Below are 27,524 nucleotides of genomic sequence, written 5' to 3' on the forward strand. Positions count from 1 at the left end.
CAAAATTCTTTTACTGATCATCCTCAAAAGAGGCACGGATCACTAGGAAATAGCATGAACATATGGCATCGTGAACTAAATAATCCCAGACTTTGTGAAAACTACTAAGTCCCTGAAAACAGATTTACCGGGTGCCTCACTTTGCAAGCTTGCACAAGTCACCACACACATCACAAAAATGCATGGGTTGCATCTCTGGAAAGAAGACAAAATCCTTAACAAAACATATGAAGGACTCACAGGCATATCATGCACACAATAATCCTGGCAAAAATGACAAAAGTCTAAGATGAACTAGCAGATCTGACAATTAACTCACGAAGCCTCCTTCTAATAGCATTTCAGGCATCAAGATGAACTCAAATGAAAATGATGCAATGGAATGAAATGATGTACTCATCGAGACGAACATTTTGATATACTATATGTCCAAATCGGAGCTACGGATGCGGAGATATAGCCGGTCAAAGTTTGCATAAAAATTAGGGTTCGGAGGGAAAGTCAACCGAGATATTTTTTCTAGATCCAGATCTGCATGGATTTCGATGCACGACGGAGTTCACTGTTCACCGGAGGAGGGGATCATCGCCGGGGCCTTGCCGGAGCTCGGGAGGCGGCGAGGAGGAGACCGGGGCGGCGGCGTACGCGGCGAGGGCGGCGGCGCGGGGTCGGTGCGGCGGGGCGGCGCCGGCCTGAGGAAGCGGCGAGGCGGCGGGGTCGGCCGCGGCGGCGCGGTGGTGGCTCGCGGTGGCGCCGGCCACCGGAGTTGGAGAGGGCGGCGGCGCGGTGTGGAGGGAGGCGCGGGGGCGCGCGTGGGCCGGGGGGGCCCGTCCCGGGCCCCGCGGGCTGGCGGCGGTGGCGAAGTGGGCGAGAGGCGGCGGCGAATCCGGAAGCGCCACGTGGCGGCGGCGGTCGGGTCGGACACGTCCGGCCCAGTGGTTTTCGTCCGGCGACGGCGTGGGAAATGGATCTAGGGTTAGGGGGGAGGGGATCCGCGAATTTGGAATGGGGGGGTCTATTTATAGGCATAAGTGGAGCTAGGAGAGTCCAAATGATGTGCGGTTTTCGGCCACGCGATCGTGATCGAACGCTCTAGATGATGGAGAAGAGTTTGGTGGGTTTTGGGCCAAATTGGAGGGGTGTTGGGCTGCAACACACACGAGGCCTTTTCGGTACCTCGGTTAACCGTTGGAGTATCAAACGAAGTCCAAATGATACGAAACTTGACAGGCGGTCTACCGGTAGTAAACCAAGGCCGCTTGGCAAGTCTCGGTCCAATCCGGAAATGTTTAATCCCCACACACAAAAGAAAGCTAGAAATGACCACCGGAGGAGAACGAAGCGCCGGAAAGCAAAACGGACAACGGGGAAAATGCTTGAATGCATGAGATGAACACGTATGCAAATGCAATGCACATGATGACATGATATGAGATGCATGACAATGAAAACAACACACGGAGACAAAGACCCAAACCCGAGAAATAAATATAACTTACGCCGGAAACGGCAAGAGTTGGAGTACAAATTGGGAAAGTTATATCCGGGGCGTTACATAGTGGGCTGTTGTGGAGTGGTGCTGGGCCGCAATGAGAGAGGGGTTTTGCGGTTACCCGGTTAACCGTTGGGGCATCAAACAGCCTCCAAATGGAACGAAATTTGACAGGCGGCCTACCGGTGATATACCAAGGCCACTCGACAAATCTCGGCCCATTCTGAGAACGTTTTTCTCCTACTCATGAAACAAGATTTGAGAGGTGCAATGGGTGCATGTGGGAGTGTCGGATTCCAAAACGGACAATGGGAAAAAGGCCGGATGCATGAGACGAACACGAATGCAAATGAGATGCACATGATGACATGAGATGAAACGCATGACATGAATACAATGCAAAAACGAGGATAAAACCCAACCACGAAGGATATAACATATTACATAGCCGGAAATGGCAAGAGTTGGAGTTACAATTATGGAATGTTACATCCGGGGCGTAACTTTCTGATTCGTGTTTCCTTGCCTGAGTAGGTTTCGGGAAAAAAAGAGTCTGGAGACCCCTGGTCAGTTTTTAGGCCAAAATTTTGGCAGGCGGAAATATTTTTCCCTATCATGTTTTTAGGCTTTTTGAGTCTTTTAAGACACTCGCCATAGTGATTTTTTGTCGCACCTTTTCATCATAGCTGCCCTAATTTCCAAAAAAATAGTCAAAAAAATTTCGTGCCTATCCTGTCAAAAAAAGAGAGCGGAAAAATTCCTAGAGTGTGCTTTTCCCTTGTTTACATGTCACGTCATGATTTTGTTAGTGTTCTAGGCCCGCGTCTCTAGTACGGTCTACCCTAGGACCAGCACAATACCGTCGTCGGGCATTTATTGAATTTGGATCTCTGAACTGATTATTGCTGACCCTTTTTGCTACCATATTATAAGCCTTTCCAGCTCCACATACATCTACGTCATGTGTTTTACTCTCCCTGGTAATCGCTCTATCCAAGTTTTGAGAGTTTTGACTACAACGGTTGCCGATCACCACCTGCTGTTGGGTAAGAACTGTTAAGAATTTGAGATTTGCTTGACGGATTTGTGACACACTGCCACTTTCTAGTAGTCTGTAGGATCATATTCTTGTGTGTTTCTATTGCTGCTAACCATGGTAGGACCACAAGCCGACGAGATTGACTAGGGGAACATGACGAAAAAGGTGCTTCATGATAAATTTCAGCAAACGTTGAGTCAACAGGTGGAAGACGTCATGGCCACCTTAGGAAAGGCACTGGAGAGGATTGATGACGTTGAGAAGACAATTGACACCAAGTTGGACGCCAAGTTCGATGAAGTACTCGCGCTTCTTCCACAACCACCGCCCGCTGCACCTTTCGCACCTCTACATCATCATCATCATCATCATCAACAACAACAACAACATCGCCTTCCAAATCAAGCGGGACGAGCATTGCGCGTTCCCTTTGAGCCTGGTCAAAATTCTGGTGCTGTTGTACCTACTTTTGATACTTCTGTAGCTCCTGCTGCTACTGCAGAGGTGGAGGTGGAGGACCATTATGAGGATGAGGTTGATCAAAATCAGTACTACGTGCAACCACCAGCACCACCACCACCAGGTCGTCCTCATGCATATCATCGCAACGGTAGGGCTGCACCACCACCTAAGGTATGAGATCATGACCATCTTCCTAAACTAAAATTGAATATTCCCCCTTTTGGGGGTAGATATGTTCCTGATATATATCTTACTTGGGAGTTAGAAACTGAACAACGTTTTACATGTTTACAATATCCTGAGGAGAGACGTGTTCCTACTGCTGTTTATGCTTTCACTAGTTTTGCATGTGTTTGGTGATATGAACATTGTAGATTATATCCTATTCCAGCTACTTGGGCTACTTTCAAAACTACTATGCGTACTCGTTGGGTTCCATCATATTATCAACGTGAATTACTTCAAAAATTGCTGCGCTTAAGACAAGGAAAACATTATGTAGAAGAATATTATCATGAATTATAAACTGGAATGATTAGATGTGGTATTGTTGAGGATAATGAAGTTATGCTTGCACGTTTTATGGGTGGATTAAATAAAGAGATTCATACCATTCTAGAGTATAAGGAGTATAATAATATCACTCGTTTATTCCATCTTGCTGGCAAAGCTGGACATGAAGTGTAGGACCGACAAGCATTGGCGTGAACTAACTTTTCTACAGGTCGACCTTCATCATGGACACCGCGTGCATCCTCTACTCCCACACGTCCTACTGCAGCACCACTGACTTCAGCCGCCAATTCCAACCGAGATACAAGAAAACAAGCACCACCACCACCATCTGCCAGGAGCACACCTTCCAGTTCCGCACAAAGCTCTTCTCCATCCATGGCATCAACAGGGCAAACACATGATATAATTTGTCGTCGTTGCAAGGGTGGAGGTCATTATGCGAGAGAATGCCCATCTAAGCATGTGATGATTGCTACTGACGATGGTGGGTATGAGTCCGCTAGTGACTATGATGAGGAGACTTTGGCTCTTATTACAAGTGAAGAACATGGTGGAGATGATTTTGATCATGAGACACAATACATGGCTCCTGAAGACGCTGACAGGTATGAATGTTTAGTTTCTCAACGTGTTTTGAGTGTATACGTCACACAAGCTGAGAAAAATCAGAGGCATAATTTGTTCCATACAAAGGGAGTTGTGAAGGAACGTTCTGTTCGCGTCATCATAGATGGAGGGAGCTGCAACAACTTGGCTAGCATGGAGATGGTGGAGAAGCTATCCCTCACCACAAGACCACATCCACATCCTTACTACATCCAATGGTTCAACAACAGCGGCAAGGTTAAGGTAACACGTACTGTTCGTGTGCATTTTAGTATCTATACATATGATGATTATGTTGATTGTGATGTGGTACCTATGCAAGCATATTCCTTATTACTTGGTAGACCATGGAAATTTGATAAAAAAATCTGTACACCATGGTAGAAACAATCATTATACTCTTGTTCATAAGGATAAAATATTACTATGCTTCCTATGACTCCTGATTCCATTTTGAAAGATGATATTAATAGAGCTAATAAAGCAAAACGGGAGAAAAATAAGAGTGAAAATCAGATTGTGACAAAAGAATTTGAGTAACAAACGAAGCCTAATAATAAACCATCTAGTGTTGCTTCTGAAATTAAATTGAAAAGTGCATGTTTACTTGCCACCAAATCTGATATTGATGATCTAGATGTCAGCAAATCTGTTTGCTATGCTTTTGCGTGCAAAGAGGCATTATTTTCTTACGAGGATGTACCTTCCTCTTTGCCTCCTGCTGTCACTAACATTTTGCAGGAGTTCGCTGACGTCTTTCCACAAGACGTGCCACCAGGATTACCACCTATTCGAGGGATTGAGCATCAGGTTGACTTAATTCCCGGTGCCTCTCTGCCAAACCGTGCGCCATACTGTACCAATCCAGAGGAGACGAAGGAGATTATGCATCAAGTACAAGACCTGCTCGACAAAGATTATATACGCGAATCTCTTAGTCCTTGTATTGTTCCTATTATACTAGTGCCAAAAAGGGATGGTACGTCGCGTATGTGTGTTGATTGTAGAGGCATTAATAATATTACTATTTGTTATTGTCATCCTATTCCTAGGCTAGCTGACATGCTTGATGAATTGAGTGGCTCTACAATATTCTCCAAAGTTGATTTGCATAGTGGATACCATCAAATTCGTATGAAATAGGGAGATGAATGGAAAACATCACTTAAAACTAAGTTTGGATTATATGAGTGGTTAGGTATGCCTTTTGGGTTAACTAATGCACCTAGTACTTTCATGAGATTACTGAATGAAGTTTTACATGCTTTCATTGGATGATTTGTGGTAGTCTATTTTGATGATATACTGATTTATAGCAGATCTTTGGAGGAACATTTGGAACATTTACATGATGTTTTTATTGCTCTATGTGATGCATGTTTGTTTGGTAACCTTGGGAAGTGCACCTTTTGCACCGACCAAGTATCTTTTCTTGGCTTGTTACTCCACAGAGAATTGAAGTTGATAAAGCCAAGATTGAAGCTATTGAGAGTTGGCCGCAGCCCAAAACGGTCACACAAGTGAGGAGTTTTCTTGGCCTCGTTGGATTCTATAGGCGTTTTGTGAGAGATTTCAGCACCATTGTTGCACCTCTCAATGAGCTTACAAAGAAGGATGTGCATTTTGTTTGGGGTATCGCATAGGAAGAAGCCTTCACGGTATTGAAAGATAAGTTGACACATGCTCCTTTACTCCAACTTCCTGATTTTAATAAGACTTTTGAGCTTGAATGTGATGCTAGTGGAATTGGATTAGGAAGTATGTTATTACAAGATGGCAAACTTGTTGCATACTTTTCTGAAAAATTGAGTGGGCCTAGTCTGAATTATTCTACTTATGATAATTAATTATATGCTCTTGTTCGGACTTTAGAAACATGGCAACATTATTTATGGCCCAAAGAATTTATTATACATTCTGATCATGAATCTTTGAAACATTTTAAAAGTCAAGCTAAACTAAATCATAGACATGCTAAATGGGTTGAATTCATTGAGACTTTCCCTTATGTCATTAAACACAAGAAGGGTAAAGAAAATGTTATTGCTGATGCATTGTCTCGTCGCTATACCATGCTTTCACAACTTGACTTCAAAATATTTTGTTTGGAGAATTTCAAAGATCAATATGTGCAAGATGTTGATTTTAAAGATATAATGCAGAATTGTAAAGAAGGAAGAACGTGGAACAAGGTCGTCGTTAATGATGGATTTGTGTCTCGTGCTAACAAGCTATGCATTCCAACTAGCTCTGTTCATCTTTTGTTGTTGCAGGAGGCGCATGGACGAGGATTAATGGGACACTTTGGCATTAAGAAGACGGAGGATGTACTTGCTACACATTTCTTTTGGCCAAAGATGAAACGAGATGTTGAGCGTTTTGTTACTCGTTGCACTACATGCCAAAAAGCTAAGTCACGACTCAATCCTCATGGTTTATATATACCTTTGCTTGTACCTAGTGTTCCTTGGGAGGATATATCTATGGACTTCGTTTTAGGTTTACCTCGAACAAAGAAGGGGAGGGATAGCATATTTGTTGTCGTGGATAGATTCTCAGAAATGGCACACTTTATACCATGTCATAAAAGTGATGATGCTATTAATGTTGCTGATTTGTTCTTTCATGAAATTATTCGCTTGCATGGTGTGCCAAATACTATTTGTTTCAGATCGTGATACTAAATTTCTTAGCCACTTTTGGAGATGTTTATGGGCTAAGTTGGGGACTAAACTGTTTTTTAGTACTACTTGTCACCCCCAAACTGATGGACAAACTGAAGTAGTCAATAGAACATTGTCTACTATGCTTAGGGTTGTTTTGAAGAATAATAGTAAAATGTGGGAAGAATGCTTGCCTCATATTGAATTTGCTTATAATCGTTCATTGCATTCTACTACTAAGATGTTCCCTTTTGAAATTGTGTGGTTTCCTACCTCGTGCACCTATTGATTTGTTGCCTCTTCCATCTTCGGAGAAGCTTAATTTTGATGCTAAAGAACGTGTTGAATTGATTTCAAAAATGCATGAGTTAACTAAGGAAAACATTGAGCGTATGAATGCTAAATATAAACTTGCTAGAGATAAGGGTAAAAAACATGTTGTGTTTGCACCTGGAGATCTTGTTTGGTTACATTTGCGTAAGGATAGATTTCCTAATTTGCACAAATCAAAGCTAATGCCACGTGCTGATGGTCCTTTTAAGGTGTTAGAGAAAATAAATGATAATGCATATAAACTTGAGCCGTCTGCAGATTTGAGGTTAGCACTTTTAACATTGCAGATTTGAAACCTTATTTGGGTGAGGAAGATGAGCTTCCATTGAGGACGACTTCATTTCAAGAAGGGGAGGATGATGAGGACATCAATACCATTGTTACACCCATAGCCCCTGCTGCTATACATACTGGACCAATTACTAGAGCTCGCGCACGCTAATTGAATTACGATTCTAACGTTCATTTCGTTTCTTGGTAAAGATTCCAACGTTCATGAGAATATGATGTTGCCTAAATTGGATACATTTGTTTTGATTACAAATAAAGGGTCTAGCTTGGACAAGAAAGATGAACCTTGGAGCAAGTTCAAGCATGGACATGATGGCATGCGCAAGGGGAACAAGCACGGAGTTACAAGTGATGATTCCGGGACTTTGAAGCCACCATAATGAGTGCATGAAGCCTTGGACGAAATATACAAGATGTCACTTCATAAATTTCGTCCAGAGACTATTCTAGGTGCTGTGTCACCTTATTTTTGGGCCAAGCCCATGTAATTTTAAAATACTTGATTATAGGTTGTTTTTAGAGTCCGTATGTGTGGGGAAACAAGAGTTAAGGTTGGTTTTGGACCCCTCCTCCAAGGGCCACGAAATTCCCTCCTCTTTCCTCCATATAAACAACCCTTACTTTGGGTTTTGTTTAGATTAAAAGTTCGCCATAGCTGCAACTTTGCATACTTCATTTGTGTTCAACGACCAGACCAAGACGTCACAGAACCCCCACCTTGATCAATAAAGCTTTCATCTTGTATTCGCAATATCCAGATTGCAATCTCAGTTTCTTGCTTGTTCTTCGTTTGCTTGCAGGAAATAGACCCTCGTGGTCAGGTTGATCGTGCTCCAGCATGGTCAATAACCTCTCAGAGTTGGTTTAGCGATTGCTAAGGCACGACGTCCTCGCACGTTCGTAGTCGGGTCGCCAAAGTCTATTCCACCGAAACGATAATCACCTTCTCATCGAAAGACGTGACACCTTTGTCTCTATCAGATCTCCTATAGGAGTGGTAGATGAGCAAAGCTCCCTCTAGATTGTCTCATATACTCTGCTAACCCTAACAAATGTCCTAGACATGGAATATATAGGCAGCTTGGGGCGAGGGACGAGCTGGAGGGCAAAACAGGAAACTCCATGGTTGAATCATGGGAGGGTCATTCGCACGGGCTAAGTTGGCCCCGTGCGCATGGGGGTCCCGTGGGCACGGTACACGCCCGTGCGCAAGGGGTAGCTACATCGGCGAGGCCCATGGACATGGGGTCTAAAGGCCCTTGCGCACAGGGTGTGCATCTTCACTTCTAGTAGCTCTCTGGGTAGCCCATGTGATAGAGGTGAAAGTGTTCCGATCTTTCGATGAGATGATAACTATCGATTTGGTGGAGTCGACTTTGACGATCCGACTACAAACGTGCACGACGTTGCGCCTTAGCAATCACTAAACCAATCTCCTGATGTTACCGACGATTGGAGAAGCACGACCAGCCTGACCACGAAGGTCTATTCCTGCATGCAATCGAAGAACAAGCAAGAATATGATAATGCAATCTGAATATTGCGAACATAGATGAAGTATTGATAAAGGTGGGGATCCGAAAGCGGTTCTGGTCTGGTCGTTGGACACAAACGAAGTACACGAAGTTGCGTTGGCTAACTTTTAACTAAACAAATCCCACGGGAAAAGCTACTAGATGGATCTACTTATATAGGAGCAAGGGGTGGCGGCCAAGGAGGTAGGAGGACGTCCCAAGGCAGTCTAAAACTAACCCTAGGTCGTACAAGGCTCATGGGCCCAAGTGGAGGTGATGCAACACCTTTGGACTTGTAGTTTGACTCGGATTCTGCTGCAGCGTCAGATTGTTTTGTTGATAACTCAACGCTCCAGATGAATTTTAAGGCGAATCCAATTTTGTTGGAAAGAGCACGAAATCTACTTTCCAACAAAAAATAATCACTCAATTCAGAGTCTGTATGAAATAGTTGTTGGCGTTTTGAGTCAGGTATGTCTATGCAGTCCAAATCTGAATCCAGAACGTGAGAGACTTGGACTCTATCTTCTCTTGGCCCAAAAGTGATGTGAGAAGACCTTTTGAATATCACATAAACTTCTCTTTTTCCCTTATCTTCATATGTGGATTGTACAAATGTCCCAGACACCTGCAATTAAACATGACAAAAAAGTTTGTGAAGTATCTTTGTCTTGGATGACATAAATAAATTATTGCATAGTTTGCACTAGAAATAACCTCACAAATATACATGTATGCAATATTTTTGGTCTTATCCAAGGTAGGCATGTCCTCATCATCCTCCCCTTCTTCAAAACAAAGCCATCCTCGGCGTTGCTTAATGTGAAATGTTGCTAACAAAAGAGACAAGGTGTACATGTTGTATATATATATGTCATCCATTTTTACTTTCCTTGCTTTTTGCACATATGACACATGTATACATGAGTAACTTTCATAGTTCATAAAATCTGAAACCAAAATATTATCACAAGAAGTAGAAGGCATGAAAATATTGCAACTCAGTTTGCATATATAAGTGAAGCTCTTATTCATTTCAAAAGGTTGACAATGTTCATCATTAAACCATCCCATCATTGGTGAATAAACCTTATTTGGATCAAATTTACATGCTACAATATGCTTAAATAAGCAAACATGCAATAAGTCATTTGACACAAAATCATCACCAAGATTAGAGGTCATATCAAAATGATTAAACATTGGTTCTTTTGCATCAACAGTTAATTCAATGGGTGCACTCAAAATTGTTGGTATTTTAGCTGTTTGATCACATGGCACATTCATGATAGTAACACAATTCTCTAAAATAGCCGGTGTGCTCAAATCAATAGGTAATTCAACACATGATGTATTCAAGTTAACTAGGCATGCATCATTCTCATGTGAAAGTGGAAAATCTATACCTTTTTCATTACCTCTTATGATCAACTCAAACGATGTAGGCACTCTTGGTGGTGATGTGTCACATGGTGGAGATGATGTAGTCCTCGCAACAACGGATGTGGTTGTCATAGTATGCCTAGTAGCTGAAGAAACATCTGTATCAACTCTTGGAATGTGCACCGCGTGCTTGTTCTCCTCATGGGCAACACGTCGTTTTATTTCCTATTCAGCTTTGCAAGCAAGACAAAACAAATGGTCCATAGGATAACACTCTTCATGTATTAGTATCTCTTGAACATCTCGGTTTAATCCTCCCCAAAATCTATCCATAAAATCTTCTTCACTTTCTTCTAAAAATGAGTGCAACAATGTAGATTGTAAATCATCATAATATTTTGTTACCGTGTCAGTGCCTTGTTTTAAATGTTGTAATTTTTTAATCATTCCACGAGTATAATAAACATCAACAATCTATCTCTCATGACAAGTCTTAAACCATCCCAAGTAGTAGGTATAAAATTATGGTTTAACCGACAATATTCACTCCACCAAACTAAAGCAAAGCTACTGAAAGTACTAACCCCGGCTTGAAATTTTCCACGCTCATCAAAATTATGGGAAGCAAAAATAGCATTTATTTTGTACTCCCATTCAATATATAAATCAGGCTTAAAATGACCAGTAAATGGTGGCATGGAAACATTAACTTGATTATGTGCATTCTTATGTTGTTGCTCCTCTTGTGACGGTTGTTGTATTTTCTTAGGTGATGGCAAATCTCCCATGATCGATGAAGCCCAAGAACTAACAACTCCGGAACCTGCCATAGTTAGTAGAAAACGAGAAACAAAATCCGAGAATAATGTCCTATGAACTACTAGGATGTGGCGGTAAAACGCTCACAATATAGCAAATATCAATATCTTACAAGTTCTTATCATGCAGTAGGTGGTGACAGGCAACCAGTGGTGTCAAATAACTCCAAAAATTGAGTATAGCGATTGTTAGGGGAACGTATGTATACCCGGTGTAGAAATATGTGAAGCTTGGAAGGCTTAAGTATATGGTAGCAAAAGATTAGCAATAATCAATTCAGAGATGCAATGTTGAATAAACGCTCAACGATAATATTGTGCTGGTCCTAGGCTAGACCCGACTAGAGATGCGAGTCTAGAACATTAATGAGGTCACAGCGTAGGACGACTAGCATCAATAAAGGATACGAATAGCTCTGGACAGCAAGATATAAGTGAAGATCACAACGGCGGTAAAGATAATGATGTGAAACAAGCGTCAAGCAGGATATATCAATAACTTTCTCTCCAACTTTTCTAGAGAAAAGTTTGTGTCAATTTTCTGATATTTTTTTTAAAAAATGGCACTGACTCAAGCTTTTAAACGCAAAAAGAACCGCTTAATTCCAAGACGATATGAGGAGTCAAAAAAATCTAAAACTGGTCTAAAAAACTGGAACAAGCTGTGTTTGCGAACTTCAGAGGGCAAAAAGATTTATTTAGAAGCCGATTTTGAGGTGTCAAATATTGAACTAGCTTCTGCAACTATTTAGATGCGGCTCATAGCCAGCTTTTATTTAAGTACTCGCGGAGTCAAAACGAACTTCGTATGAGGAAGTTATGCCTGTTTTACTGAACAATGCACAAAACAGATTCTAATCCGAATTCAACTACGAGATTGAGTCTAGATAGATCCGAATTTTGTTTTTTTTCTTCTCTATTTTTTCCCTCACACTTTTTTCTTTTACTTTCTCTTTTTTTCTCTGTCTTTTTTTCTCTCTCCCTCTTTCCAAAACAAACTAGATAAGATGCAGATTGGATCAAGCGAAGATGTGAACGATTTCAACTATGATTATGACAATGAACGGTGGGTAGCATGTGGTAGAAATTGATGGATGGGTGGTGGACAACGGAAGGGATAACGATGTAGCGGCGGCGTGACTAATGTGAACAGAACTCGAAACTCTAAATGAACTAGACACTAAGACCAGCAACTCGACACGACGATGCAACCGATAATTTAACTATGCAAGCAATGAAAAGAAAATTGCAAAGGCTCATACTGGCTTGGACAAATGATGAATAGATCTAACTTTTTGTGGCTTTTTCTTAGACAATAGGTAAGAAAATAAATCTAATCTATGAAAATTTGGAAATTTTCACCGAGCAATTTGAAAACTGATACCACTTGATAGAGGCGAAGGTGTCCCGATTTTTCGATGAGATGGTAACTATCGATTTGGTGGAGTCGACTTTGACGACCCGACTACAAACGTGCACGACGTTGCGCCTTAGCAATCGCTAAACCAATCTCATAAGGTTACCAACGATGCTAGAAGCACGATCAGTCTGACCACGAAGGTCTATTTCTGCATGCAATTGGAGAATAAGTAAGAATATAATAATGCAGTCTGAATATTGCGAATATAGATGAAGTATTGATAAAGGTGGGGATCCGAAAGCGGCCTTGGTCTGGTTGTTGGACACAAACGAAGTACACGAAGTTGCGTTGGCTAACATTTAACTAAACAAATCCCATGGAAAAAGTTACTAGATGTATCTACTTATATAGGAGTAAGGAGTGGCGGCCAAGGAGATGGGAGGACGTCCCAAGACAGCCTAAAACTAACCCTAGGTCGTACAAGGCTCATGGGCCCACGTGGAGGTGATGCAACACCTTTGGACTTGTAGTTTGACTTGGATTCTGTTGCAGCGTCAGATTGTCTCGTTGATAACTCAATGCTCTAGACGAATTTTAAGGTGAATCCAATTTTGTTGGAAAGATCACGAAATCTACTTTCCAACAAAAAAAAGAATCACTCAATTCGGAGTCCGTATGAAATAGTTATTGATGTTTTGAGTCAGGTATGCCTGTGCAGTTCGAATCTGAATTCAGAACGTGAGAGACTTGGACTCTATCTTCTTTTGGGCTAAAAGTGACGTGAGAAGACCTTTTGAACAACACCTAAACTTCTCTTTTCCCCTTATCTTCATATGTGGACTGTACAAACGTCCCAGACACCTACAATTAAACATGACACAAAAGTTTGTGAAATATCTTTGTCCTGAATGACATAAATAAATTATTATATAGTTTGCATTAGAAACACCTCACAAATATACATATATGCAATATTTTTGGTCGTATCCAAGGTAGTCATATCCTCATCACCATGGGCACGGGGTCTAGGAGACCCATGCGCACGGGGGCACCTAGAAGGTGTTGCCTTCTTTTTTATGGGCCCTCCTTCTTTCCTATGGCCTTGGCGTCCTTCTCCTAAGTTTTGGGGATGTTCCTTAGCTGCCTGATGGGTGTAATCCTTGTACCTAATGACACATAACATTCTTTGGTGAGGTAACATCCAAATTTCATCCATATCCATATCCATATCAATCTCATAAAGGAGTGAGTTCACCTCGTTTCCGATGGCACGTACGCGAGCTCTTGTCAAAGGTTCTCGTGGTGCTTGATAGTCGGTGTAGTGTCCATGGGATGATCGAATGATGCTCCGCATCAGGTTACGCATAGGTCAGTTACATCTAATGGTAAACAAGCTCGGGATTGCTTCTAAGTCTTGAAGTAATGCACCAAGTCTTTGAAGAATTCCATTTTGATTCTTCTAGGAGGCCGACGAATGTGCCCATTGACTAATTATTTGGTGGTCCTTGACCCGACCCATGTGTCCGGGATTCAACGTGGCTACCACACCTTATTCAGAACACCATCATGAAATGATCGACATCTTCGTCAAAAAGCATCTCCTCTATGTCAGAATCATCCGACTCTAACAACGACGAAGAACTTCGATCATCCATGTAAAAAAATAATCAGTGATTTAATATAACATATCTCTCATCACCTAAAATTAAAATGAGAAACCGCTAGAAAGATTGTCTTTGGCAGGTAGCAAATCCGCACAACCGAGATCTCTTTCGCACCGTTGGCCAAAAGCAAACCTACCATCCCTACTTCCCCACGGCTCCAAACCTACGGCAGATGCAAAGACAATTTCGTGGCTTAATCGCTGCCGGAGCAGTCGGATCTGCCCGCAACGAGGCCCCGTGCAAAGCTCTGAGACATATTCATGGTGGCGGCCATGCTCCTGCGGTAAAGATCGGCAACCCCAAGCTTTAAAATTGGTGAAGAAGATGCGGGTGGAACTATTCGACAGTGTAGGATGGCCCAGGGCAGCAAGAATCCGCGACGAGATGCGGTGGCTGCGAAATGCTGGGCGCGAGTTAGAACGTCCGTAAGATGAAGAAATTAGTAAAATGAAAAGAGAAGATGGACATATAAGGTGGGAGGGCCGAAATATACACCTTTCCTCCTTTTCTTTTTCAGAACAGGCCGTTTTACGGAATCTAAGACGATTTTTCTCTGAAAAAAGATGCTGAACGACGAATGAAAATCCGGGACACAGGCAACGAGTTTGTCCGCTCAACGACCCGCCCAGAAGCTCAGAGGGGACCGACTGACCGAGAAGGTAGAGTAAAAAAGAAGCCCTAGCTCCGACGCCGGCGACGGGATGAGGTCCGGAGGCGCCGCCGAGGTGATAGATCTCTCCAGCGACGACGACGGGGAGTCCCTCCCCTTTCCCAGCACCAGCGCCGTCACCGTCGCCCCCTCCTCCACCCGCGATGTCAAGCCGTACGAGCTCGCCGATGTGAAGCCCCTGCTTTACCCGATCCAGCACCCAGGCTGCTATGCGCTCGTGCCCGTCAAGGACGAGGACCCCGTGCCCTTGCCACTCGCCGCCAAAGCCCCCAGGGTCCTCCCCCCGCCGCGCCTCTGCCGCCAATTCTGGAAGTCCGGCGAGTATGTTGTAGCCCGCCGCAACCCTGACGCCGATGCCCCTGGTATGCTGACTGCAGAAATCTCGGCGACACGTCCCTTGTTTCTACTTTTTTTTTACTATGACCCATTTCCTTTTGATTTCGGTGTTTGTGATTTGGTGGTGTGCAGGCGGGCGGAATCGGCTGAGGATCAATCCAAAGTTCCTGCACTCAAATGCTACTTCTCACAAGTGGGCATTTGGCGGTATGAGAATGAACTAATCTTAGAAAATAACTCCATCTCGAGAAATTGACTCATTTGGTTCACAAATTCTTTCATACACTTAATGGCCTCCCAGTCTTTGTTAAATGCAGTTTTTTTAGCAAGATAAGAGTTCATACGCATAATGGCGTCCCAGTTTCTGTTGAATGCAGTTTTGTAGTAACAACTTGTCTTGTCAGTTGTCAGCTTGTCATTTATGTATTTAACTATCATGGGTTAATTCTCTTCCTCACTGCCACTTTATTTCCGGTTGTAAACATGTAATGGGAAGTTTAAAAAATTGCATGTTAGCAGTAAATATAGTAAAACAGTGGCTTCTAAATGGCTTACTCACTTAATTAAAACAAAAAGGACCTGAGACGTATGTTGAGAATTGTCATCTGAATTTTTGTCTGCCGCATACAAGGTGGCCTAGCCCATTTGTCCTTACAATCTGGGCATAAATGTCCCTCTCGATCTCAGAATCTTGTATTATAAACACTTGATCCACTGTTTACATCACTTTTGTAAGTACACGCTTGAATCATTGTGTAAATACTAGCACTTCGAAAACCAATCTAGGACATTATCGCGGTTTCTACTTGTTTTTGGGGTTAAATTCAAGCATATCTAACCTGATCCTAACCCACTTTCTTGTGTGTATAATGGACACACTTTGCTTTGCATCATATGGTACTTTCTCTTCATTATTTGTATCCAGTGTTGACTTCGTTAATTTTTGCAGCCATTGCTGAGCTTCTTGATAACGCTATTGATGAGGTATTTTCCGTATTTGACGATGCTCAATTAACTCCATCCTAAAAGGAAAAATAGATCAACATGAATGCTATGTATCGTTTATTTGGTTGTGTATTTTCTGTCAGGTGAATAATGGGGCAACATTTGTTCGTGTTAATAAATTCACAAACCCACGGGATGGTAGTCCCTCATTGTTGGTTCAAGGTTTGCAGCTTCAATATGACAAATAAATGTGTAACTATTCAGTTGGTAGAAACATTCAATAATGACCTTGGGGTGTTCTGTATGGCCAAGATGATGGAGGGGGGATGGATCCAGATGCACTGCGATGTTGCATGAGCTTTGGATTTTCAGATAAGCAGTCTGATGCTTTCATCGGGCAATGTATGTTCTTTGTGCCTTTTTTCCTATTTCCATGCGAGATCATCAATATCTTAAAGTCTTGCTATTGGATTCATTGTTGCCTGTTTGTCAGATGGCAATGGTTTCAAAACAAGCACAATGAGGCTTGGAGCGGATGTGATTGTTTTTACACAGAACCAAAAAAACTGGTATTTCTCCTTTGCACTCATTTAATCTAGGAGTCCAGTTCTTCACAATTACACCCTCTGTTCATAAATATAAGACGTTTTGGCAGTTCATTTTAAACTGCCAAAGTGTCTTACATTTAGAAACAGAGGTGGTATATCAGAACAAACATTTTGTGGTGTTACTTGCCACCTTGGTCGTTGGTTTCAAAAGTAACTCCTAGGGAAAGTACACTAAAATTTTCAAGAGTATTGTGCAGGAATGGATCTGAAAAATGGTGAAATATTTATTGAAAGTATTTCTAAGTGTTAATACGGCCTTTTGCAATGCTTTTGAATAAAATGTCCGTATGGGGGTAATTTTCACCTTTTGTGTTACATGAAAACAATCAAACATGTATCACTCTAATGTCTAATCTAATCTCATATGGCGACTGTTCATTTGTTATATTATTTGTTGCATGTTCCTTGTCAGACACACACTCATGCTTCACTGTAACGCTGCCACCACATGAGTTATCATTCGGTTATGTTGCTTAAAATATAATCATACCTCTCAATTCCTCTGTTGCCTCAGTAAAATGTCTGGCCACCCAGTTCATGTATCAATTCAAGCAATTTGTTGCTTTTTTTTAGGACACCGACAAGAAGTATTGGTCTTCTTTCTTACACATTTCTGATGGAAACAGGCTGCGATGATGTATTGGTGCCAACAGTAAGTTTGATGCTTTCTTTGTAAGCTGATGTCAAGTTCTGGAAATTTTAGTTAGCTGGGCTCTGAGCTATGTTGTAGTTTTACTTGTTCCCTTGCCCCATTGTCTCTTGCAGGTAGACTACCAATACGATCTTACAACTGCTTCATATACTCAGCTGTTACGTCATAATCAGAAACTCTTCTCTTCTAATTTGGCGATCCTTTCGAAATGGTCCCCTTTTGCTAGTGAAGCTGAGTTGCTTAAACAAGTATGTAAACTAGCATTTTATTGTTTTGGCATATTTCTGGCAACCTGTTGAATGGTGCTAACAATCATATAAAGATGAGTATACTATGTAAAGAAAGAGTTCGCAGATGCTTTTGGAAATTAAGAGGTTTGACAGATTAACCAATAGCCTGTATAGATGAAATGGTTTAGAAAGATGGTCCGTCTTCTTTTGTAGGAAAGAGACCTGCATGTGAAGGTGCTTATGGAACTGTTGAAGTCTTTTGCCCCCCATAATAGACTTGCATAGTGATTTTCTAATTCTTAAAAATCAATTATATGTTCTCTAGCATGCTATGTAATATTATATGTGTACTATATTCTTTATTTATCGCAAAAGGTTAATTGATGCATGTATAGTTTATCTGTAAATTAAGCCAAATGGTTTTCCTAGTTCCCATCAATTCTATATGTGACAGTTCCCTTGTAGAATAAGTGTCTCAGTTATCATAGATCTCTGTTAGTTAGGGCAAGCTGCCCAGTTTATCATTCTGGCTGATCTTTTCTCTGGTTTATCTCAATACTTTCTTACTTACGATACAGTTTGATGATATCGGAGAGCATGGGACGAAGATAATTGTATTCAACCTCTGGTTCAATGATGATGGGGACATGGAGCTTGATTTCAACTCCGATAAGAAGGTTTGTAATGTTGGCCTCCTGGAGCTATATTTGTGCTGGCAGATGATTTTGATGTCCCAAAACTTGATGTGTTATTGCATGAATTAACTTAGCTCGTTTATATTGAGACGTTGATGTCCCAATCCAGTTTGACTTAATTGTTTAGGATTAGCTTGAGGATTTCAGTAAACATGTTTTGACACACAGACTTGCCAGTATGCCACATTCCCTGCCCAGCACATCATTTTCCAAAATAACTAGTTGGGGCCCACATGTTATTTTGATGTACTATAGAAACCAGTTTCAACGATAGAAGATATGATGATAAGATGAATTTTTAGCTTGATCAGTAATTTGCTTGGCAAGCTCTAATTCCTCCCTGCTTTTCTTGTTAGTTCTGTAGGAGGTGGAAAGAGCGAGATATGTAATTAATGATAGCAAGTTCTTCAACAGGGCCTCCCCCTAGTTTTCTTTCTTAGTAGTTCTTCAATTGGGCTTTTCCCCTCTAAAATGCTTTTGAAATGGTAGACAACTAGCCAAACCTACATGATTGTGGACCACACACATATAAAATAAGTAGAACAGAGATATGTTTGTTATTTGCTTCGTTTTACAAGTAAGCCAGTTCTTGTGTAACACAATAGGAATAAAATCAAAGTTCCCAATCCAGTATTTGGAAGCATAACATTAGAAACATGACATGACAACTCTATAGAACTGACACGGAATTGATTTGAGATTTGATACATGCTGAATAAGTATTGTAGGAGTTTCTAGTTTTGATGAAGTGATATGTTTCAATACATATGCCATGCTATATAGTAGAAGTGTTTATTTATCTTACAAGCTACATGTTCTATCTGTGCATCTCCTTTGGGGTTATCATTTGAACAGTTCTACCATTGGCTAAACAGTTAGATATACAATAATTTAGGATATCCTCATTACTGGGGCACAGAAGAAGGTCAAAACCAACAAACATGAGAAGCTTATGACTCAGGACTACATTGCAAATCGACTTCGTTATTCACTTAGAGTTAAGTACTGATCCCCATTATCTGATTTATTAAACTTGTTTTGTTTATTTTGCTAGACAAACATGTCTCATTTGCATTTCTGCCTGAATTCAAGCAGGCATACGCCTCCATCTTGTATCTTCGTGTACCTGATAGTTTCAGGATAATCCTGCGTGGACAGGATGTGGAACCACATAATGTAGTTAATGATTTGTTGTATCGTGAATGTGTGTTGTATAAACCACAAATCGCTGGACTTCCAGAGGTATGTGTAACTTAGAATTTCTGAAGCATATTTTCCATTTCACCAATTTGGTCGATGTGAAAACCATTTTGAAGCTTCTTGTAAGATAGTTAGAATGATTGTATATGTTCACTTGTATGGTTGTATCCTGGATGTCTCTATTCTAATGGTTGGTTGGTCTGTTTTGTTAGAAACCTATCTTATTGCCATCTGCTAACTGCTTTCGCCTATGGATTTCTCATGATAAATTCCCCATATTGAATCTTACTCATAGAAGTGTTTTACTTCCATGGATAATCTGTTCTGTTTTTTGAGAAAAAATCAAGGTTAAATTGTACATTGCTTATCTAGTTATTTTCTGTTAGTCATATCCATGTTGTACAAAGTAAATCATTTTAGTTAAGTATGGATGACGAGGAGGTCCAGAATAGGTTTGCCCTTTGTGTTGTTGTACCATCCTTGTTAGAAATGTCTACATTTGCTACGTTATGCAACTTTTTCCAGAACCACTAGTTGCTAGGTAAAACAAGATCTTAATATATTAATAATACTTGAAACACTCCTTTGTAAGTCTTTTTAGCCTGGAAATGAATGTCCTACTGGATGGATCATCTAGTCCCTTGGTAGTGGTTTTTACTCCATGAAATGGTTACCCCCTCACCTCCACTAAAGTCTGCTTAGATTTTGCAAAATGTCCTGTATTTGTAATATAGTAGGCAAAACTTGTTTATATAAAGCATGCCTTCTCAGTGTACCTCCATGTTGTTTTTATTTAGCTATCTATAGTCACAACCATCGGATTTGTCAAAGGTGCCCCAGACACTGATGTACAAGGATTCAACGTTTATCACAAGAATCGTTTAATAACGGTGAGAGCTTTCTTCTTTTCCACGACACTTGACAACGTAGAATATTGTGCTTCTCAAGAAATAGTTTATTCATAGTCTTTATCTTCTGCGAAGGGGAGCCTTGGCGCAGCGGTAAAGCTGTTGCCTTGTGACCATGAGGTCATGAGTTTGAGTCCTGGAAACAGCCTCTTTAGAAATGCAGGGAAAGGCTGAGTACTATAGACCCAAAGTGGTCGGACCCTTCCCCGGACCCTGCGCAAGTGGGAGCTACGTGCACCGGGCTGCCTTTTTTTTTTAGTCTTTATCTTCTGTCAGCAATATGTTGCTTTTGACGTACTTTTATCATCAGAAAGCTCTTCCTTCAAGCAATGTCTTTATCTAACAAATGAATGACTCTAGACTATGGGAATGTAGTTCTAGTGAAATGCATTGGTAATTTATTTGAGTTATGGATAAGTCCATATCCTGTTGATGGGGATATGCTGTTCAGACTAGGGACTCCTTGGCAAATTGTGCATAAGACCTCCACTATAATCTGGTATATATCAACAATCTAAAATAGTTGGGTGAGAATATGCTGTTGTGACTAGGGAGTCTTTAGTATTTTATGCACAACACACCCAATTTAATCCAGTATGGATTAATTAACGTTCTAAATAGTTGCCCATGACTAGGTGCTTAGTGAGCCTTTTTTTTGCGGGTCATGCTTAGCGAGCATTCACCCAAGCTTGTAGTCTTCCAAGTAGCTAAATATTTTAAGAAACGTAAATATCATCCCTGCAACTTGAATAATAAAGAAATTGAGTTCACTATGTAGCACAATTGAGAAAATATGTGATGTATGATATTTACTAGATATGTTTCTTCAACCCTGTTGTTTGCTTGGCAAGTCACACTTCCAAATTTTTTGCAGCCTTTTTGGAAAGTTGCCAGCAACTCATATGGCAAAGGGCGGGGAGTTGTGGGTAAGAGATGTTTTACTTAATATAAAATAGATTTCCTTCGCCCACTTGTATAAGCTCCTTATATTCTCTCACTTTTCCCACTATATAGAAGTTACGGAAATATTTGAGACTTTTTAATGATTTTTTAAAACGGATTTCATGGATGTTTACAATGCTATAAGATGTACACGTACAAATTGTGGTGCTAAAATATGACCACATGTGCCTACACAAAACAATCAAATTGGTACAGCTAAGATGTACACGTTCAAATTGTGGTGCTTAAATATGACCACATGTGCCTACACAAAACAATCAAATTGGTACAGCCTAAACAGTGAATTGTATGCCATTCAAAAATGTACGGTTTGTTCTTTTTGTGTGGGACACATACGCTCCTGATTTTCTAGGCGTATATCAAGTTGGCACATATGCATGTAAACCCATGCATTCTTGTCATAACTTTTTGTAGTGGTAAAAGAGTAGAGATAATATAGGGAGCAGATCTAAGTGGGTGGAGATGATGAGCATTTGCCTTTTACGTAGTGTCCTATGCAAAATATAGAAGAAACATTATGCGTATGTTTTATTCTGTTGGTATTTTCAGGTATTCTTGATGCGAGTTTCATCAAACCTACCCACGACAAGCAGGACTTTGAGAAGTCAGTCCTTCATCAAAGGCTCGAGAATCGTTTGAAAGAAATGACTTATGAATACTGGTAAAGCTTTTTCTTTCAGAAAAATTCTAAAGATTTGCAACAGTAACGAACTAATGATAACTTGGTCACGTTTCTAATCTACAATAGACCCACACAAATATTATCTCATCATGCTAGCAGGTGTGCCCTGTTGTGGATCATTTTGCCAAATCATTTAATCAAAAAATTTGTCACTCGTTAGTCAGCACATGCTGTCTGGACTAAGAACCATAAGGCTGACCATATTGTGGGACCTTTGTGTAGTTCTGATAGTCCTTTTTTTTCTGTCATTTACTGGATAGTTCATACCTTTTTTCTTTGATGTCGTCTGCTGGCAGCATACTTGCGGGGGGTGTTTGGTTAGCTGCGTTGCATGTGGCTCACATCTACCATGCAAATTTTGGTTGTTTGGTACCCTGTATGGGCTCTTCAGCCTGGCCCGATGGATGCAAAAAGGGGCCTCTCAGCCAGGCTGAGGGAAACGCAGGGATTGAGCGTAGCTTGCGTACAGGCTCGTTCCTTTGGTTTTCTTCTCCCCCCTTCGGTTTCTTCGGACCAAGCGCCGCCGTGCCCTTGTCAACGCCGCCGCCGCTGTGCCCTCGTCAAGCTCCGCCGCCGCGCCCTCGTCAAGCTCCGCCGCCCTCCTTCGCCCATGTCCAAGCGTTGCTGCCGGCCTCGTCAAGCGCTGCCACCGGTCTCGTTCGCCTTCGTCCAAGCGCTGCACGCCGGATCCTGCCGCCTCGTGCCTTCACAAGCGAGGATCCACCGTCAGGCCATCTGGAGTCATCGAGCCCCAGATCCCGTCGCCATGATCCACGTTCCTTCCTGATTTCAGCTACATTCTGAAAAACCTGCATGTACAGTCAGCCATATCATACAAATTTCACCAAACACTCATCTCGGCTCATCATTGCATCGGCTGAACCAGGCCGCACTCACCCAGCATCCCCCATGCCATGCAGCCTAAAGCTACCCAGGGAACCAAACACGTCCCGTGATGTTAATTTAGGTGCGCTCCCTAGGTCCTGAGTTTGCCATTCAAAATGTTAAAAAAAGCATCCGATATAATTTGACAATGCTTACACGACATGCATATAAGACTTAAATTTTGATCCAGTTTTTTGAGCAAAAAACTTACGTTTTATTGCAGTATGAAATCAGAACTGTACTGCTGTTACAATTGCAGAAGCATGTCTTGAAAAGAGCCATCACATGCATTGCAAAATAGTGAAGATTGGATTGTCAAGTCCAGTCATGACTGCGTTGTACTTATGAGTAGCCTTTTCCTCACAAAATTCCTCTCTTTAATCTGTGGCCTACTACTCTGCATTCTAGTACTTTAACCCCGAATCGTGCATCTATTGACTCCCTCCTTGTTTTATCTAAAGATCTGAGTTTACTTGACATGTGAAATATTTGCGATGCTGTACCTACTGTGAATGTGTGCTGGGCATGAGAACCCTGTGAACCACTGTAGTGCATGAACTGTAGCATTGCTGCACTGGCAACAGCAAGAGGTTTAGTTTGTTGATCACTGTAGGAAGTTGCTGATTTTGAGTTAATTGGATGGCCTGAGATCATAACTTGTAAAAGCTGAATATTATCTCATTTGAGATATATTAACTAGTTAACTGCTAGTTGTTAACCTCATCTTAAACTTTTACGTGTTTGTTGTGATAAATGACTATGATTGATGTGTGGGTGTTTGTTGTGTCCTTGTCACACTTTTTTGGGTGACTTAATGTCATCAGAATTTCATGCTTGAACTAATCATTTTTGTAGGGGCCTGCATTGCCATCGCCTTGGTTATGATAACAAGTCATTACCTAAAGCATCCCGTGCACTTTATCGTGCTAAGCAGACGGGCGCTGGTAGTTCGCCAGCAAGTGTTCCGCATCAGTTACTGACTGCTGATATTCCAACAAGCAGCTGTGTACAGAGTAGTGAGTAATCCATCTTTCTAGGGTCACCTGTCAAATTTCACCATTTGGTTAATGTTTTTCTGTTTTTTAACAGGCATGGGACAGAAGAGAAATTTCGATGCCCTCGGAGTCATCAGTGACATAAATAATCACCAGACGAAGGCAAGGGAGACTAGTAGCATGGGCATCTATCTTTTCTGTCTGGTTACCCCCACCCACACACTGCGCGCACGCACACGCTATACACCGCAAAACTAATTCTTTTGGTCCTCTTAGAAGCGCATATTGGTATGGAAAATCTTCAAAATACCATCAGCGTCCTTACATGGCTGATTTGTTGTTGGTTTTCTTTGACAGCATCGGGATGTTATTCAACGAAAACGATTTCATGAATACAAGACCTTGACACTTGAAAATGACAAATTGCGTGATGAGTAAGTACAATACAGAGTTTGATAAGGGACATCTATATATGCACTTTGTACATCTTTTTGTTTTAGCCATTGTAGTTTCTTTGTTTGTTAAGGAGCATCTACAGAGTTCAAAGCAGTTTAGGAAAGCATTTTCCCACATGCAATTTATCTGTTACTGCTGATGTAGTTAACGCAGAATATGAATAGTATATGTTGATAAAGAGGATTATCAGTTGCTCGTATGTCTGGGTACCATGTTTCTATTAGCAATATCAGGGTAGTATGAAAACAAATATACATGTAACATTAGAACCAAGAGGTTACAGCTTCTTCAAAGTAAATATGCCATGCGTGCTTCGACAATTTTAGTGTTAATGCCTATCTTTTTTGAATTACCAGATGCTTACAATACGAGGAATCAGAGAAGCAACTTGTCGAAAAGGTATTATTATCTTCTGTGCAAGTAAAGTAGTACCTCTTACTGTTGTTTCATGAGTGCAAATGACGAGGTACTGTCTCTAATTTCTGTGAATATGTACTTTGTCCAAACTTAAAGAAGTCAACCATTCTTGTAAAGTTCAGCCACATCATTTTTAATCTATTAATTGAAATCATGGTTTACTTCACCATCGTTAAGGTACAGCCTACATAGTATGAAGACCCTCCTTGTATTGAAAATGAATCCATTTAGTGGCTTAATGCCATCGCCATCATAATTTGGTAACCATGAGTTACATTTAATCTTTGGTTGGTGCCCTTGTACATTCCTTTGTGTTATCTCCAGAGCTTGACATTTTAGAGAAATTTGGCAATCTTGAGTTACATTTTACTCTTTGGTTGGTGCCCTTGCACATTCCTATGTGTTATCTTTAGAGCTGAACATTTTAGAGAACTGATTGATATAACAAAAGAATATTGTGATCATGCTTTTAGGAACAAAAGCTCCGGTATCAAATTGCTAAGGAAACAAAGAAGTATGAGGAATTATTAGAAGAGCTCAAATTATTAGATGTGAAGTTAGAGACATAGTGAACAGTTTTTCTTTGCACTTCTCCACCATGATAACTCAGCTTGGTTCTTGGCTGACTGTATTTGAAGGATACACATGCTGATTGTCGTGCTATGTGTACTAGCTATGATTATGGGAAGAAATGGTCTCATCGACCAGCAATATCTTCTGGCTACCCTTCACTGGGTAGAGATGTGCAATTTTGACACAATAATCTTTGTAGGGAACCTTGTGTTGAAATACATGCATGTATATATGTTGTAGAAGTATGTCCACCATGTAATTTGATTGTCTAATAGAGGTTTCACGAAAATATTGCTTCTATTTGTCATGATTCCGAAGTCTCTGAATATTACTGAAGAATGTATGGTTCGTTTATGAAGACCAGGCTCTAGTTCAGAGCAACTCTAGCAGACCCTGCAAAATCCTGACCCGCAAAATGCGTTTGCAGTTTGACGCGGATCTCGTTTGCGGGTCAAAAACGTGCGTAGCCGAACAGAAACCGTATATGGCACTGCATAATTTGAAAAAAAAAGTTCTGTGGGAGAAATTGCAACCGTAGTAGTTCATCATGTGCTACATATACTACATGATCAAAGACTAATTCATTACAAACACTAGTTCATATTACATACTACATTCATTACTAGTACTAGAGGGGGCGGGGATCTAACGGCGGCGAGCTCGCGGCCATGGACGATGCGGTGGAGGAGCTCAATCCTCCTCGTTGGAGCTGCCGAGGTCGATGTACTTCGCCTTTTGCTCCTCGCGGATGTGCCGCCACTCGTCGCCCTCCTTGGCGGCAAGGTTTGTCGTGACCGCCTGCTGGAACGATCTCCTCGGGCTCCTGCTTGACGGCAACGACCTCGATCTTCTCCAGCTCCTCCGACCACTACCTCTTCATGAGGAGAAGGCTTGCGCCGGAAAAGGAAGAGCTCGCGACGAAAGTGTTGGAAATATGCCCTAGAGGCAATAATAAAATGGTTATTATTATATTTCCTTGTTCATGATAATTGTCTATTGTTCATGCTATAATTGTGTTATCCGGAAATCGTAATACATGTGTGAATACGTAGACCACAACACGTCCCTAGTGAGCCTCTAGTTGACTAGCTCGTTGATCAAAAGATAGTCATGGTTTCCTGACTATGGACATTAGATGTCATTGATAACGGGATCACATCATTAGGAGAATGATGTGATGGACAAGACCCAATCCTAAGCATAGCTCAAAGATCATGTAGTTCGTTTGCTAGAGCTTTTCCGAATGTCAAGTATCATTTCCTTAGACCATGAGATTGTGTAACTCCCGGATACCGTAGGAGTGCTTTGGGTGTGCCAAATGTCACAACGTAACTGGGTGACTATAAAGGTGCACTACGGGTATCTCCGAAAGTGTCTGTTGGGTTGGCACGAATCGAGACTGAGATTTGTCACTCCGTATGACGGAGAGGTATCTCTGGGCCCACTCGGTAATGCATCATCATAATGAGCTCAATGTGACCAAGTGGTTGATCACGGGATCATGCATTACGGTACGAGTAAAGTGACTTGCCGGTAACGAGATTGAACGAGGTATTGGGATACCGACGATCGAGTCTCGGGCGAGTAACGTACCGATTGACAAAGGGAATTGTATACAGGATTGATTGAATCCACGACATCGTGGTTCATCCGATGAGATCATCGAGGAGCATGTGAGAGCCAACATGGGTATCCAGATCCCGCTGTTGGTTATTGACCGGAGAGTCGTCTCGGTCATGTCTGCGTGTCTCCCGAACCTGTAGGGTCTACACGCTTAAGGTTCGGTGACGCTAGGGTTGTAGAGATATTAGTATGCGGTAACCCGAAAGTTGTTCGGAGTCCCGGATGAGATCCCGGACGTCACGAGGAGTTTCGGAATGGTCCGGAGGTGAAGAATTATATATAGGAAGTCCAGTTTCGGCCATCGGAAAAGTTTCAGGGGTCACCGGTATTGTACCGGGACCACCGGAAGGGTCCCGGGGGTCCACCGGGTGGGGCCACCTATCCCGGAGGGCCCCATGGGCTGAAGTGGGGAAGGGAACCAGCCCCTGGTGGGCTGGTGCGCCCCCCTTGGGCCTCCCTCTGCGCCTAGGGTTGGAAACCCTAGGGGTGGGGGCGCCCCACCTGGCTTGGGGGGCAAGCCACCCCCCTTGGCCGCCGCCCCCCCT

The 27,524-nt window shown here is 41.7% G+C and overlaps 1 protein-coding gene across 1 annotated transcript; it reads left to right on the forward strand.

Annotated features, from left to right (window-relative positions):
- Positions 1–14,727: 14,727 nt before the first annotated feature.
- Positions 14,728–25,663, forward strand: LOC125543960 (protein MICRORCHIDIA 6-like). Its single transcript, XM_048707474.1, has 19 exons — positions 14,728–15,173; positions 15,280–15,354; positions 16,097–16,131; positions 16,236–16,314; positions 16,405–16,494; positions 16,586–16,661; positions 17,274–17,352; positions 17,466–17,600; positions 18,161–18,259; positions 19,173–19,274; positions 19,373–19,519; positions 20,275–20,367; positions 21,260–21,311; positions 21,898–22,009; positions 23,771–23,931; positions 24,005–24,072; positions 24,268–24,344; positions 24,723–24,765; positions 25,257–25,663. The coding sequence occupies exons 1-19, from the start codon at positions 14,843–14,845 to the stop codon at positions 25,350–25,352; spliced, it is 1,950 nt and encodes a 649-aa protein (XP_048563431.1). The 5' UTR covers positions 14,728–14,842; the 3' UTR covers positions 25,353–25,663.
- Positions 25,664–27,524: the final 1,861 nt, after the last annotated feature.

Source organism: Triticum urartu, chromosome 3, assembly GCF_003073215.2.
Source record: "Triticum urartu cultivar G1812 chromosome 3, Tu2.1, whole genome shotgun sequence".
Lineage (NCBI taxonomy): Eukaryota > Viridiplantae > Streptophyta > Magnoliopsida > Poales > Poaceae > Triticum > Triticum urartu.